General features: G+C 35.8%; 1 protein-coding gene across 1 annotated transcript in view; it reads left to right on the forward strand.

Moving 5' to 3' along the window:
* Positions 1-17500, forward strand: part of LOC144976632 (uncharacterized) — a 63122-nt gene that overhangs the window by 24297 nt on the left and 21325 nt on the right. Inside the window, exons 13-22 of the mRNA XM_078920930.1 lie at positions 1-175; positions 1067-1279; positions 2387-2518; positions 3113-3225; positions 4795-4898; positions 5593-5720; positions 7023-7155; positions 8693-8823; positions 15756-15896; positions 16812-16982. The exon at positions 1-175 is cut by the window's left edge and continues 86 nt beyond it. Of these exons, the coding sequence (XP_078777056.1) occupies positions 1-175; positions 1067-1279; positions 2387-2518; positions 3113-3225; positions 4795-4898; positions 5593-5720; positions 7023-7155; positions 8693-8823; positions 15756-15896; positions 16812-16982 (1441 nt within the window). The remainder of the gene's footprint in view (positions 176-1066; positions 1280-2386; positions 2519-3112; positions 3226-4794; positions 4899-5592; positions 5721-7022; positions 7156-8692; positions 8824-15755; positions 15897-16811; positions 16983-17500) is intronic.

Here is a 17500-nt window from a genome sequence, read left to right on the forward strand (position 1 = left end):
GCTTTCAACATCACGGGCACCCGAAGCGCCAGGGATTTCTACGTCACGTTCCCGAAGTCGGGACGAACCACCAATTACTACATGTGTACTCGAAACAGCACCGGGACCGAAATGGACCGGATGCCGATGGGAACTTACTGCGTTATCAAACCAGTCGGACATGACTGTAACGGAGGCAAGTATGAATCAGCACTGAAACCAGTCGTCTCCTACCAAAAAAAATAATTGAGCTTTTATATAGAGCAATATCCACTAAATGTACTCAAAGCGCTTTGCAAGGGGTCCCTGGTCAACAGAACCATTTAACATATTATAGGACGGGACATGACGCCTGTTAGAGGATATTACAATTTTTCGGACAGAAACACACTGTTAACGGCCAGGTACTCATTTTACACTTAAGTACGGTGGGAAAATGTGAGTAAAAAGCATTTTCCAAGGACTCAACTATGCGCCAAGCGAGGCTCGAACCCAGGACCTTCCGATCCGAAAGCGAGTGTCATACCACTAGACCACGTAGCAGTCGTCTCAAAGCTATTTAATAATATAAAAACAAAAATGAATATAACAGCTTCAAAAAAAGAAGAAAAAAATACCCAGCACGGAACGTTTCGGGCTCAAAACCCTTCTTCAGCCAACAACAAAAACGCAATAAAGACATAAATACACGGCTATGTGGTCTTGTGGTATGACACTCGCTTTCGGATCGGAAGGTCCTGGGTTCGAGCCTCGCTCGGCGCATAGTTGAGTCCTTGAGAAGGCTCTTTACTCACATTCTCTCACCGTACTCAGTGTAAAATGAGTACTGGCCGTTAACACGTTGTCTCTGTCCAAAATTGTAATATCGTCTGACAGGCGTAATGTCTCGTCTACATGTATGTGTGCTGTTTGCAGGGACCCTGTAAAGCGTTTGAGACGTTAGTGATATTGCGCTATATAAAAGCTCACGGTTTTTAAAAAAAAAATTTACATTACTAAATTCCAGATTGACGATTGAGACATTTTGTATGTCCTCGGGTGTTGTAAAACGATCTTAATTTTTTTTTAATAATTTTTTTTTTCTCAGCCTTTTCCCAGTCAGGTTACATGGCTCAAACGATGGCCAATTTCACGCACGCCGGGGATTATGGAGACTGGGAAATCCAAAGTGACAACCCTATGAAGGTGGACATGAAATTCTGTTGTAGAAAGGATAGGGAGACGCAATATACCATGGAACTGCCCAGGAAAAGGGGATTTATGCTCATTGCGGAGTCTGGGCATTGTCCTACTGTAGAAGGTGAGGTATAGGGTATGATGTGTGCTGCCAGTTTGAATTGAAATTTGGTGGAGATAGTAGTAGTGGTAGTGGTGGTGGTGGCGTTGGTGGTGGTGGTGGTGGTGATGGTGATGATGATGATGATGATGATGATGATGATGATGATGATGATGATGCTGTAATGATGATGGTGATGATGATGATGATGATGATGATGATGATGATGATGATGATGATGATGATGATGATAATGATCTGATGATGATGATGATGACGACGATGATGCTGTAATGATGATGATGATGATGATGATGATGATGATGATGATGATGATGATGACGACAATGATGCTGTAATGATGATGATGATGATGATGATGATGATGATGATGATGATGATGGTGATGATGATGATGATGATGATGACGATGATGCTGTAATGATGATGTTGATGATGATGATGATGTTGTTGTTGATGATGTTGATGATGATGATGATGATGATGATGATGATGATGATGATAATTATGGAGACTGGGAAATCCAAAGTGACAACCCAATGACGTTTGACATGAAATTCTATTGTTATTATTATTATTGTTATTATTATTATTATTATTATTATTATTATTATTATTATTATTATTATTATTATTATTATTATTATTATTATTATTATTATTATTATTATTTATTAATGTTATTATATATTATTATTTATTATATATTATTATTATTATTATATTATTATTATTATTATTATTATTATTATTATTATATTATTATTATTATTATTATTATTATTATTATTATTATTATTATTATTATTATTATATTATTAATTATTATATATTATTATTAATATTATTATTATTATTATTATTATTATTATTATTTTATTATTATTATTATTATTATTATTATTATTATTATTATTATTTTATTATTATTATTATTATTATCTATTATTATATTATTTATATCATTATTATTATCTATCATCATATCATTATATATTATTATTATTATTATTATTATTATTATTATTATTATTATTATTATTATTATCATCATCATCATCATCATCATTATTATTATCATTGTTATATCCCATAATATTTCTTTCTAAGGCATGCGGTTTGGTTTGGGGCTGATCGTAATGTTCGTCCCAGAGTCCACACGATACGGCGATCCCCCCAGGAGCTGGATACAAAGCTACTTTCTCATTCATGGATTCTGTAAATACAGGCCTGGTGTTTACGGTAAGGGAGGGAGACGACAGTTTTTCTCCGAAACATAACGTTCTTGTTTTCCTCCTCCTCCTTTTCCTCCTTCTCCTCCTCCTCCTACTCCTCCTCCTCCTCCTCCTTTTCCTCCTTCTCCTCCTCCTCCTCCTCCTACTCCTCCTCCTCCTCCTACTCCTCCTCCTCCTCCTCCTCCTCCTCCTAGTCCTCCTCCTCCTCCTCCTCCTCCTCCTCCTCCTCCTCCTCCTTTTCCTCCTTCTCCTTTTCCTCCTCCTCCTGCTCCTCCTTTTCCTCCTCTCCTCCTTTTCCTCCTCCTCCTCCTTTTGCGCTGTATAAAAGCTCAATTGTGACCCATCGTCTCAAAACGGTATTATGTCGGGACGAACCAGATGCCTAAAAGCCGAATTTCGTGTCAAACTGGTCTAAATTATACATTGTTGGCATTCTCACCTTAAAATATGGTATCCAGTCTCCTTAATTAATCATATAAACTCAACACAAGTCTGATATTTCGGGCTATAAATTCAATTTTCAACATCTTAACCAACCCGACTTAATACCGTTTTGAGGCGAAGGGTCACAATTTATTTCAAAATTAAATCTATGTTACAGGTTGTAACGAGCAGGTTACGTTGAACGGCGACCACCGATCTCAAACGTTCAAAACTCCAGGGTTCGATTCTGGGCAGAGGGAGCAGGACAGGAGATGCCTGTACCATTTTGCTGTAAGTATAGATAGAACGAAGTTGACGTCACTCAGGTCTTTGTTATTGTTTTTTTGCCATCCACGTTTATGAGTAATTCTCAATTAACTGTATTATCCAGACTATATAAGTTCATGGTTACACATAGTTTTGTGTGTCGGTCCGTTATATTTCCGGATGGCAATGTTGTGAGCTTCTTAGCCAAGTGCATACTATATATTCTATTGAGAATTATGCTAGCAAGAAATGAAGTGAATAGGATTCAATAGTCGTGACGTCACTTCCTTCCTAATGACGCATGGTAACTTAGTAACACTGACTCTAAACTATCAGAACAATGGCGGACGCCGTATGAACTATTTCCCCGGCGAGCATAAAAGCGTATCCAGAGGAAAAAAAACCATAAATTAAATCATGTTTTGACTTTTACACATTCTGATCACAAGGCATACGAAAAGTTCTAGCCAGCATGAAGAACAAAAAGTAATGATTTTCTTTGTTTAGAACCAAGATGGCCGCCATTGTCGGGCGGCGTGACATCAGACTACGGAATCCAATTGAAAAGAATCTCAGAAAATGAAAACTTTCACGGCGGTGGCGATAGCTCAGTTGTTAGGGCATTCGCTTGGCACGACGCACAGTGACGGGTTTGATCGTGGCCTTCGTAAATACATGGCCTTGACACTGACCAACAAGTGACGTCAAAAGACAAGTCTTTGGCCACAAAAGAAAACAAATCGTGAGTTGTATTCAACAGTTTAACCAATGGGATCACTTGTTTCCTTGAGCACTACTAAAGACAACTCACTAGGCGGTCCACAAACCTAAAAAAAATGACGTCTAAATCTGGGGCTTAGTGGGTCTTAGCGTAGACATCTTTATGTTATAGCCTGACACTGACAAAAAAAAATGACGTCTAAATCTGGGGCTTAGTGGGTCTTAGCGTAGACATCTTTATGTTATAGCCTGACACTGACAAAAAAAAATGACGTCTAAATCTGGGGCTTAGTGGGTCTTAGCGTAGACATCTTTATGTTATAGCCTGACACTGACAAAAAAAAATGACGTCAAAATACCAGTCTTCGGCCACCAAAGAAAACAAATTGTGAGTTGTATTCAACAGTTTAACCAATAGGATCACTTGTTTCCTTGAGCTCTACTAACGACAACTCACTAGGCGGTCCACAAACCTAAAAAAATGACGTCTAAATCTGGGTCTTAGTGGGTTTTAGCGTAGCCATCGTTATGTTATAGCCTGATACTGAAATCCAAAAGGACTGGCAGTTTGACGTCATTACTTGGTTTTTGCACCGCCTAGTGAGTTGTTGTTAGTAGAGTTCATGGAAACAAGTTATTTCATTGGTTGAACTATTGAATACAACTCACGATTTGTTTTCTTTTGTGGCAAAAGACTGGCATTTTGACGTCATTTTTTTGGTCAGTGTCAGGCCATAACTTTACGAAGGCCACGGTCTTAGTGTCAGGCTAAATTAACGATGGCTAGATGGCTACGGTTTGATTCTGGATATCAGTTGTATAAACAAACTTACCTTACTCATCACTGAAGACGATCTCATTCCTTTTCTGCAGGTCCCCAAAGGAGCACGGATCAAAGTAACCATGGATGTCTTTGACGTTGACGGGGGCGATTTGTTCAACATCAGGCGATTCCACAAGTGGGCCCTGCCACAATTGTAAGTACCTCTGTATCACACCATCCTAACATGTGACCAACCGTATCAAAATGGTATTATATCGGGATGAAATTTATACGAATAATTGAAAAGTCGTAATCACTACAATTATAAAAATTTATCTCTTTCAATTTCATGAAATAGAAAATAATTCTACTTCCAATGAAGATAATTAAGCCTCAATTTGCTCATAGTGGAATACATAGATCATTCCGCCTCCTCCTCCTCCTCCTCCTCCTCCTCCTCCTCCTCCTCCTCCTCCTCCTCCTCCTCCTCTTATTCTTCTTCTTCTTCTTCTTCTTCTTCTTCTTCTTCTTCTTCTTCTTCTTCTTCTTCTTCTTCTTCTTCTTCTTCTTCTTCTTCTTCTTCTGCTTTTTCTTCCTCTTCTTCTTCTTCTTCTCCTCTTTCTTCTCATCCTCCTCCTCCTCCTCCTCCTCCTCCTCCTCCTTCTTCTTCTTCTTCTTCTTCTTCTTCTTCTTCTTCTTTTTCTTCTTCTTCTTCTTCTTCTCTATGGGTTGAGTATTTTCTGCCTCGCTGTTGACATCAGACGTGTGTTTGGTAGATTATCAATTCTTCATAAAATACCAAGGCGACGGAGGCATCTAATGATACTAAGAGGGAGGACATACTTTTTTTTAGTCCATGAACACAGTGACAAACTCTCTTGCTCTCTCTTTTCCTATTTTATTCCCAGAGATTTTGCCAAATACTTCAAGAAAGAATTCATCTCTCAGAAAGATTTCCTCTTCCTTGAATGGTGGGCTGGCGAAAATGCAAATTCTGGAAAGAAAGGCGTCCAGTTTACAGCAGAAGTTTTACTGGGTAAATAAATTAATCTTATAAAATATAATTACTTTCTTGGTCCCCAAGCGAACATTTGTCTTTAGAGTATTGTTTCTTGAGCTTTTATATAGCGCAATATCCACTAAACGTGCTCACAGTGCTTTACAAGTGGTTCCTGACCAACTTAACATAAAGAATGAGACATGAAGCCTGTTAGGCGATAATACAATGTTTTTTTTTTCCGACAGAGACAGAGAACGCTGCTTGTTCACGGCTAGGTAATCATTTTACACCTGAATACGGTGAGAGAATGTAAGTAAATAGCCTTTTCCACGGACTCAACTATGCGCCGAACGAGGCTCGAATCCAGGACCTTCCGACCAGAAGCGAGTGTTATACCACAAGACCACATAACAGCACAATAATATTATTGTGTATAGAGTATTAGATGAATGCCTTTATCTGATTCCTTCTCTTAGTTGTTTCCAACACAATGAACACTATTAAAAGGACAGCACACACGTAAACACACTAAATAAATCAGGCACCTTTGTAAGATAAAGAATGAGCAAGTGTGTATGGAATGTGCCAGACAAAGCAAGAAAGAAAAATACAAGAAAAAAAAAACCATACCAAAAAATCAGTTGACCTCAAATGACCTATATTGTAAACGCCGTAAAACCCTTAAAAACAAACAAAACCATTTTCAACCTACATTTAAGTCTTTGAATCTAGTTCCAACCGACATTACTGGGTGGGGTTCCTGACCTCCCATTGTGGGCAGGGAGGTAACTACTGTGTCTTCTATCTCCCTATGTCTGTTGTCCAACATGCTTTCTGTCTTTGTCTTGGAATGAGATTACTTGGTTTTGTCCTGGCCCTGGCAGGATACCCTGGCTGGGAGGGAAACAGTCAAATGTTAGTTAGTTTTGGGAGATGATATTATTTTCCTTCTCTGTTATGCACTGTATTATGTTTTGTTTATATATTATATATGATTTCTAAACATTTGAGTGCATTCCTCTCAGTAGGGACCTGTGCTTGTGTCTGGATGAGAATATAGGTGATATCAAACTAAGTACACTGATAGAGTGCTCTTGGAATCTACATCTGTTCCCTATTTGAACCAATTCACCTTTGTCTGCCTTGTTCTTGGATGCTTTAATTGTAATTCTGGAACTTTTTACTATCCCATTTTCTTCCTTTTTACTGGCGCTGATATGACCTTAATGTATTGCAAGGGCCGTAAAACCCTTAAAAACAAACAAGCAAACCTACATTAAACCGAGTTGAGATGATGGGTTACATTTATTCTTTCTTTGAAATAATATTTGGTTCCAGAGGAGGAGACTTGTCACCACACAAAAGGAGGTCGTGGAATCAACTACATCGGTACCAAGAATGTCACTGAGAATTTCGAAGAGTGTCTGCCCTGGAAGGATGCTGCGGCTTGCGAAGATTTTCCCTATTTTGGGTAATTTGTTACTGTGAAATGATTGGTTATGATGGTAAAAAAAAGAACATGAGTGCCAATTCGTAGCCATCGTGAACTTATAGCCTGACACTGACCAACAACTGACGTAAAAAGAAAAGTCTTTGGCCACAAAAGAAAACAAAAGTTGTGTTGTATTCAATAGCTCAAACAATGAAATCACTTGTTTCCTTGAGCACTGCTAACGACAACTCCCTAAATAATGACGTCAAAATATAAGCCATAGTGGATTCTAGCGTGGCCTTCGTAAAGTTATGGCCTGACACTGACCAAAAAATGACGTCAAAATTTCAGTCTTTTGCTACAAAAGAAAACAAATCGTGAGTTGAATTCAATAGTTCAACCAATGAAATGACTTGTTTCCATGAGCTCTACTAACGACAACTCACTAAGCGGTGCATAAACCAAATAATGACGTCAAACTACCAGTCCTTCTGGATTTCAGTGTCGGGCTATAACATAACGATGGCTACGCTTACACTGACCAACAAATAACGTAAAAAGAAAAGTCTTTGGCCACAAAAGAAAACAAAAGTTGTGTTGTATTCAATAGCTCAACCAATGAAATGACTTGTTTCCATGAGCTCTACTAACGACAACTCACTAATGACGTCAAACTGCCAGTCCTTTTGGATTTCAGTGTCAGGCTATAACATAACGATGGCTACGATTCTAGTGTCAGGCTAAATGTTAACGATGGCTACGGCCTTCTCCAATCACTTTTATAGATTAATAAGCACCCAATATATCGGATCATACTCAATGTCTCAATCGTGTCTGCTAATAATATGTTTTTGTTGAGATTCCAGATAGAATGAAGTTGACGTCATTCGTGTATTATTATTAATCTAATTATTATTATTATTATTATTATTATTATTATTATTATTATTATTTATTATTATTATTATTATTATTATTATTATTATTATATTATTATTATTATTATATTCTATTATTATTATTAATATATTATTATTATTATTATTATATTATTATTATTATTATATTATTATTATTATTACTATTATTATTATTATTATCATGATTATTAATATTATTACTATTATTATTATTATTATTATTATTATTATTATTATTATTATTATTATTATTATTATTAATTATTATTATTATTATTATTATTATTATTATTATTATTATTATTATTATTATTATTATTATTATTATTATTATTACTATTATTAATTTTGTTATTATTATTATTATTATTATTATTATTATTATTATTATTATTATTATTATTATTATTATTATTATTATTATTATTATTATATTATTATTATTATTATTATTATTATTATTATTATTTATTATTATTATTATTATTATTATTATTATTATTATTATTATTATTATTATTATTATTATTATTATATTATTATTATTATTATTATTATTATTATTATTATAATTATTATATTATTATTATTATTATTATTATTATTATTATTATTATTATTATATTACTATTATTTCTTCCCTGTCATCGCCGCAGACCCCGGGCATTGGAGATGCTATCACACAACTACTGCCGTAATCCTAACGGGGCCATGGAAAGACCCTGGTGTTATGTGTCAGTCAACAGGATGATGTGTAGGAGGGCTTACTGTGACGTGTGCAACAAACGTAAGACTGTCATCTCTTCATTTATTATTTATTTGTTATCCATCAACTTATAGATAGTATGCGCTTGGCTAAGAAGCTCACAACATTGCCATCCGGAAGTATAACGGACCAACACACAAAACTGTGTGTATCCATGAACGTTTATAGTCGGGTTAAAACAGTTCAGTGAGCATTACTTATAAACACGGATGGCAAAAAAAAAATTACAAAGACCCAAGTGACGTCAACTTCTTTCGATCTATAGATAGAACAAATATGACGTCACTCAGGTCTTTGTTATTGTTTTTTGCAATCCGTGATTATGAGTAATTCTCACTAAACCGTATTATCCAGACTATAAACGTTCAAGGTTACACATAGTTTTGTGTGTTGGTCCGTTATACTTCCGGACGGCAATGTTGAGAGCTTCTTAGTCAAGCGCATCCTTTCCTACCCAGCAGTGATTGGGTAGCTATATCTGTTTGACCTGGCTGAAAGTACTTTGAGATGGAGTACCGTCCTATCAAAAGGGTAACAAGCAATTGCTATTGCCCGTTTCACGCTATAGAAACCGGGATAAACTCCAACTCCATGGGCCTAATGGCTCTGAAGGACAACTTAATATAATATGCGGCCCATAACATCAGAAAGGTTTAATGTGGACATTAGAAATTGAAAATCCCAAAGTACTAAAAGTACTTAAATCACATTTTCATGACTTTTAGCTAATCAGTGATAATCTTAACCATCCCCTTACCACCCATAAAAATCGTCACATTTGTTACGATACAGCTCAAAAATTAAAAAAAAAATATTTTAAAATGAGCTTTTATATAGCGCACTATCCACTAAACGTGCTCAAAGCGCTTTACAAGGGGTTCCTGGGCAACAACAACATTTAACATGTAGGACATGACGCCTGTTAGGCGATATTACAGGGGTTTTTTCGGACAGAGACAACGCTGTTAACGGCAAGGTACTCATTTTACACCTGAGTACGGTGAGAGAATGTGAGTAAAGAGCCTTCTCCAAGGACTCAACTATGCGCCGAGCGAGCCTCGAACCCAGGACCTTCCGATCCGAAAGCGAGTGTCAAACCACGAGACCACATAGCCGCACTTTACCATTCTAATTTCTTTTGCATATCACAGAATTTAAAAAACGTTTTCACCTCCTTAGCTATATAAACTTGACGCTGCGTTGTTGAGCTTATTTAGCTGAACAATATGTGACCCATCGTCTCAAAACGATATTATGTCGGAACGAACCAGATGCTTAAAAACCGAATTTAATGTCAAACTGGTCCAAATTATACATTGTTGGTATTCTCACCCTAAAATATGGTATTTGTTCTCCGTAATTAATCATATAAACTCAACACAAGTCTGATATTTCAGGCTATAAATTCAATTTTCAACATCTTAACCAACCCGACTTAATACCGTTTTTAGGCGAAGGGTCACATATTATGTATAGAAAGTACTTGTTGCTTTTCTGTTTGAGTGAGGAGAATATATTTTTGTGTTGGGTCACGTGGTGTCTCAGGGAAGATTCTCAAAACAACTGGAAAGGAGAGAGTTAAAGCATTGTGCGGCTATGTGGTCTAGTGGTATGACACTCGCTTTCGGATCGGAAGGTGCTGGGTTCGAGCCTCGGTCTCGGCGCATAGTTGAGTCCTTGGAAAAGGCTCTTTACTCACATTCTCTCACCGAACTCAGGTTTAAAATGAGTACCTGGCCGTTTACAGCGTTGTCTTTGTCCGACATATTGTAATATCGCCTAACAGGCGTCATGTCCCTTCCTCCATGTTAAATTTTGCTGTTGACCAGGGACCCCTTGTAAAGCGCTTTGAGCACATTTAGTGGATATTGCGCTATATAAAGCTCAATTTATTATTATTAAAAGCTGCTGCCGACCCGAGTTTGGACCCGGTGTTTGATGAGTAAATTAAATAGACCCGGTGTTTGATGAGTAAATTAAATAGACCCGGTGTTTGATGAGTAAATTAAATAGACCCGGTGTTTGATGAGTAAATTAAATAGACCCGGTGTTTGATGAGTAAATTAAATAGACCCGGTGTTTGATGAGTAAATTAAATAGCCCCGGTGTTTGATGAGTAAATTAAATAGACCCGGTTTTTGATGAGTAAATTAAATAGACCCGGTGTTTGATGAGTAAATTAAATAGACCCGGTGTTTGATAGTAAATTAAATAGCCCCGGTGTTTGATGAGTAAATTAAATAGACCCGGTGTTTGATGAGTAAATCAAATAGACCCGGTGTTTGATGAGTAAATCAAATAGACCCGGTGTTTGATTAGTAAATTAAATAGACCCGGTGTTTGATGAGTAAATTAAATAGACCCGGTGTTTGATGAGTAAATTAAATAGACCCGGTGTTTGATGAGTAAATTAAATAGACCCGGTGTTTGATAGTAATTTAAATAGCCCCGGTGTTTGATGAGTAAATTAAATAGACCCGGTGTTTGATGAGTAAATTAAATAGACCCGGTGTTTGATAGTAAATTAAATAGCCCCGGTGTTTGATAGTAAATTAAATAGCCCCGGTGTTTGATGAGTAAATTAAATAGCCCCGGTGTTTTATGAGTAAATTAAATAGACCCGGTGTTTGATAGTAAATTAAATAGACCCGGTGTTTGATAGTAAATTAAATAGCCCCGGTGTTTGATAGTAAATTAAATAGACCCGGTGTTTGATGAGTAAATTAAATATTCCCGGTGTTTGATGAGTAAATTAAATAGACCCGGTGTTTGATGAGTAAATTAAATATTCCCGGTGTTTGATGAGTAAATTAAATAGACCCGGTGTTTGATGAGTAAATTAAATAGACCCGGTGTTTGATAGTAAATTAAATAGACCCGGTGTTTGATAGTAAATTAAATAGACCCGGTGTTTGATAGTAAATTAAATAGACCCGGTGTTTGATAGTAAATTAAATAGCCCCTGTGTTTGATAGTAAATTAAATAGCCCCGGTGTTTGATAGTAAATTAAATAGCCACGGTGTTTGATGAGTAAATTAAATAGCCCCGGTGTTTTATGAGTAAATTAAATAGACCGGTGTTTGATAGTAAATTAAATAGACCCGGTGTTTGATAGTAAATTAAATAGCCCTGGTGTTTGATAGTAAATTAAATAGACCCGGTGTTTGATGAGTAAATTAAATATTCCCGGTGTTTGATGAGTAAATTAAATATTCCCGGTGTTTGATGAATAAATTAAATAGACCCGGTGTTTGATGAGTAAATTAAATAGACCCGGTGTTTGATAGTAAATTAAATAGACCCGTGTTGATAGTAAATTAAATAGACCCGGTTGATTGTAAATTAAATAGACCCGGTGTTTGATAGTAAATTAAATAGCCCCTGTGTTTGATAGTAAATTAAATAGCCCCGGTGTTTGATAGTAAATTAAATAGCCACGGTGTTTGATGAGTAAATTAAATAGACCCGGTGTTTGATAGTAAATTAAATAGCCCCGGTGTTTGATGAGTAAATTAAATAGACCCGGTGTTTGATGAGTAAATCAAATAGACCCGGTGTTTGATGAGTAAATTAAATAGACCCGGTGTTTGATGAGTAAATTAAATAGACCCGGTGTTTGATGAGTAAATTAAATAGACCCGGTGTTTGATGAGTAAATTAAATAGACCCGGTGTCTGATGAGTAAATTAAATAGATCCGGTTTTTGATAGTAAATTAAATAGCCCCGGTGTTTGATGAGTAAATTAAATAGACCCGGTGTTTGATGAGTAAATTAAATACACCCGGTGTTTGATGAGTAAATTAAATAGACCCGGTGTTTGATAGTAAATTAAATAGACCCGGTGTTTGATAGTAAATTAAATAGACCCGGTGTTTGATAGTAAATTAAATAGACCCGGTGTTTGATGAGTAAATTAAATAGCCCCTGTGTTTGATAGTAAATTAAATAGCCCCGGTGTTTGATAGTAAATTAAATAGCCACGGTGTTTGATGAGTAAATTAAATAGCCCCGGTGTTTTATGAGTAAATTAAATAGACCCGGTGTTTGATAGTAAATTAAATAGACCCGGTGTTTGATAGTAAATTAAATAGCCCGTGTGTTTGATTTGATGAGTAAATTAAATAGTCCCGGTGTTTGATGAGTAAATTAAATATTCCCGGTGTTTGATGATAAATTAAATAGACCCGTGTTTGATGAGTAAATTAAATAGACCCGTGTTTGATAGTAAATTAAATAGATTACCCGGTGTTTGATAGTAAATTAAATAGACCCGGTGTTTGATAGTAAATTAAATAGCCCGTGTTTGATAGTAAATTAAATAGACCCGGTGTTTGATAGTAAATTAAATAGCCCGGTGTTTGATGAGTAAATTAAATAGCCCCGGTGTTTTGATAGTAAATTAAATAGACCCGGTGTTTGATAGTAAATTAAATAGCCCCGGTGTTTATGAGTAAATTAAATAGCCCGGTGTTTGATAGTAAATTAAATAGACCCGGTGTTTGATAGTAAATTAAATAGCCACGGTGTTTGATGAGTAAATTAAATAGACCCGGTGTTTGATGAGTAAATTAAATAGACCCGGTGTTTGATGAGTAAATTAAATAGACCCGGTGTTTGATGAGTAAATTAAATAGACCCGGTGTTTGATGAGTAAATTAAATAGACCCGGTGTTTGATGAGTAAATTAAATAGACCCGGTGTTTGATGAGTAAATTAAATAGACCCGGTTTTGATGAGTAATTAAATAGACCCGGTGTTTGATGAGTAAATTAAATAGACCCGGTGTTTGATGAGTAAATTAAATAGACCCGGTGTTTGATGAGTAAATTAAATAGACCCGGTGTTTGATGAGTAAATTAAATAGACCCGGTGTCTGATGAGTAAATTAAATAGACCCGGTGTTTGATGAGTAAATTAAATGGACCCGGTGTTTGATAGTAAATTAAATAGACCCGGTGTTTGATGAGTAAATTAAATAGACCCGGTGTTTGATGAGTAAATTAAATAGACCCGGTGTTTGATGAGTAAATTAAATAGACCCGGTGTTTGATGAGTAAATTAAATAGACCCGGTGTTTGATGAGTAAATTAAATAGACCCGTGTTTGATGACTAAAATATTTAGACCCGGTGTTGTGCTTTAATATTACAATTTTTAATTAATTTTTTAAAAGCATTAATCACCTCAGCTCACTCACCAATTTTGTTCTGAATGGTCTGAATCTTCCTTTAATGACAACCTTCACTCAAGAAGATTTTGACATGAACAATAACATGAAGGTGAACATTCAGCAGTGATCTAGAAGCTCTGCAAGTAAATCAATCTAAAGTGGGTGCAGATGAAACTTCCAGCCGTAAATTGTTCAAGTTTGTGATGATAGTTCTGAGGGTAAAATAATAATTATTCTGAGGTCCTAAGTGGATGTCAGGGGGGATGAAACTGTCCATGTGGGAAATCCTAGATGTTCGTGTCGGTGTTTGGAGAGATCAGGATATGAAATCACCATCAGATTGTTCTTTATCTTACACATCATGGTCAGGCGAGTTGCCTTCCTCCTAGTTTGGAGCGACCGCCATTCAAGTTGATCGATCATGCTGCTCACACTTGATGTTTTCTCATAGTTTCCCGTAACAAAACGAGCGGCTCGTCTCTTCACGATAAACACAATCTTGGCCCCCTCTCTCAATACTACAATTTTATTTGTTTATATACTCTATATAAGATAGGCTGATCTAAAAAAATGATTTCGATGTCTCTGAATAAAAACCAAATGATAGATCTACTTCTATTATATATATATATATATATATATATTATATATATATATATATAAATATTATATATATATATATATATATATATATATATATATATTATATATATATATATAATCCTAGTGAAATTTAACGATTGATCATATGACATCACAAATTGTTATAACCTGTTATCATCACACGTTATTTATTTGGGATGAGAAATGAGAAACATAGGAACCATTTTTGAACTTCTACTGGTATTCGTCATCGGTTCTTGACCATAGCACGACTATTATCAAGAACGAGTGCCGGAAACCGATGCAAGTTCAAAGATTTTATCATTAAACCTCCCGTTTAAAGTTAACAGTCAGAAAATATTACTCTGGGCTAGATAAAAAAATAATGTAATTATTTAATTAAACCTAATATGAGAAAATTCCATTAATAGACAAACCATTTGATTGTATTCTTACGCGACTGAACTTATATTGTGTTGGGTCACCATAACTTGTTACGTCACTTAATTAAATTATAAAACAAAGGGGAGTAATACACAGAATGCGATGACTTTTGTTGTTGATACGTTAAAGTAAAATAAAATCTACTTCTAATCTAGACTAACGTAAAAAAAATATATTAACTCTTCAAATATCTTCATATTTATTTTCTCTAATGACGATTTTATAGAAAATTGTACAACTGAGATATTATAAAACATTTTTTGACCAAGATTGATTATTTCGTAACTTCGGAGATAGTCCTACCATGGCTTATAGTAAATGATCATCGATTATTTCCCTTAGTTTGTCGTCTGCGATTTGTCACGAATAAAAAAGACCTCTGTTGCTACGGCGCCAGGTACATACAAGCGTGCATTTAGGTTCCTACTATGGCATGGGCATATATCCTAAAGGAACCTAACAACCGCTCTTTATCATTATTAAAGGGGATTTAATAGCCTAATATTGATTCTTAAACAAAAAAAGAACCCTGATAAATCTTTTTCTTGTCGTTTTGAGACCGCACTTACTAGTGTGTAGACTGGCGTATATATATATATAATCTTATTTCATATCTTTATTTATTTATATAATTATTTATCTGCTATTTAAGATTTTTTAACAACTTTATTACCCTCTTTAAGCATCTATTTATCATCTGTCTTAAAAATGATATTTTGATTGGATCGTTTCCAGTGGACAGGTTAGACCAGTTGCCAAACTGTCCCGGCCTGTTGACCTCTGACCCTAATCTCTGTAAGAACACTCTCCAGAGAATGAAATGTGCCAAGACCTGTGATTTTGACATCAATGTGCCTCCTCCTGATATTACTGGCGGTAAGGGCTGGGAATTAGAAAAGTCGGTGGGTTTTTTGGGGTTTTTATTTTTAGGTTGATTTAATGAATAAAATATTGTTGTCATCATTAGAACTACCATTGTTAGGATTATGATAAATAAGCCGTCGACATAATCCCTCATCATTATCAATATCATCATCATCATCATTATTATTATTATCATCATCATCAGCAGCAGCAGCAACAGCAGTAGCAGAATCAACAGCATCATAATCATCACAATCATCATCATCATCATCATCATCATCATCATCATCATCATCATCATCATCATCATCATCATCAACATCATCAGCATCATCATGATGATAATAATAATAATGATCATAATCATCATCATCATCATCATCATCATCATCATCATCATCATCATCATCATCATTATCATCATCATCATCATCATTATCATCATCATCATCACCACCACCATCATCATCGTCGTCGTCATCATAACCATCATCATCAACAGCATCATAATCATCACAATCATCATCATCATCATCATCATCATCATCATCATCATCATCATCATCATCATCATCATCATCATCATCATCATCATCATCATCATCATCAACATCATCAGCATCAGCATCATCATTATGATAATCATAACAATGATAATAATAATAATGATCATAAACATCATCATCATCATCTTCATCATCATCATCATCATCATCATCATCATCATCATCATCATCATCATCATCAAAAACAACATAATCATCATCACGCATCAACGTCATCATCACCGCCACCGCATCTCCTCTCAACTCACATTTATTTATATCTCTCATCTTCTTCCCTCTACCCTCCCTCCACCCCACCCCACCCCGCCCGACCCCACCTCTCCTACCCCCCCCCCCCTCCCACCGACACAACCAACAACAGCGATAACATGCGGAACCCCATGGGTGCCCTTTGACGGTGCCCCGACCTCTGACCTCAAGACGGGCTACACTGTAGGGGAAATCGTCTCGTTTACTTGCACCTCTCGTGGAGGCCATGTGGACATAGAATGTACGTCTGCCGGGTGGCCTGTTCTCAAGTCAGCTTGCTCTCGTGAGTACTATTCTGGCATACCTCAACCCTTTCCTTACCACCGATAGATAGTATGCAGTTGACGTCACTCAGGTCTTTGTTATTGTTTTTTGCCATCCGCGTTTATGAGTAATAAGAATGAATACCTGCAGTCTGTGGAAAAGTACGCCCGGGACCTATAATCTTCACCAACCTCATCGACTGTTTGAACGACGAATAGATAATATGCAGTATCGAGTGACCAGGCATGGAACCAGAGGTTTATGAGTAATGCTCACTGAACTGTATTAACCTGACTGGAAACGTTCATGGATACACACAGTTTTGTGTGTTGGTCCGTTATACTTCCGACTAGCAATGTTATGAGTTTCTTAGCCAAGCGCATACTATCTATAGATTACATTTTCTTTATATTTTATGATGTACAAACAAAATTCGAATAAGAAAAATGTAAGTTGTATCGTAACGAATGTGAAGATTTGCCTATAGTTGGTAATAATAATAAATTGAGCTTTATATAGCGCGATATCCACTAAATG

Source organism: Berghia stephanieae, chromosome 7 (genome assembly GCF_034508935.2).
Source record: "Berghia stephanieae isolate SIO BIC M18660-M18661 chromosome 7, UCSD_Bste_1.3, whole genome shotgun sequence".
In the NCBI taxonomy this organism is placed as follows: Eukaryota; Metazoa; Mollusca; class Gastropoda; order Nudibranchia; family Aeolidiidae; genus Berghia; species Berghia stephanieae.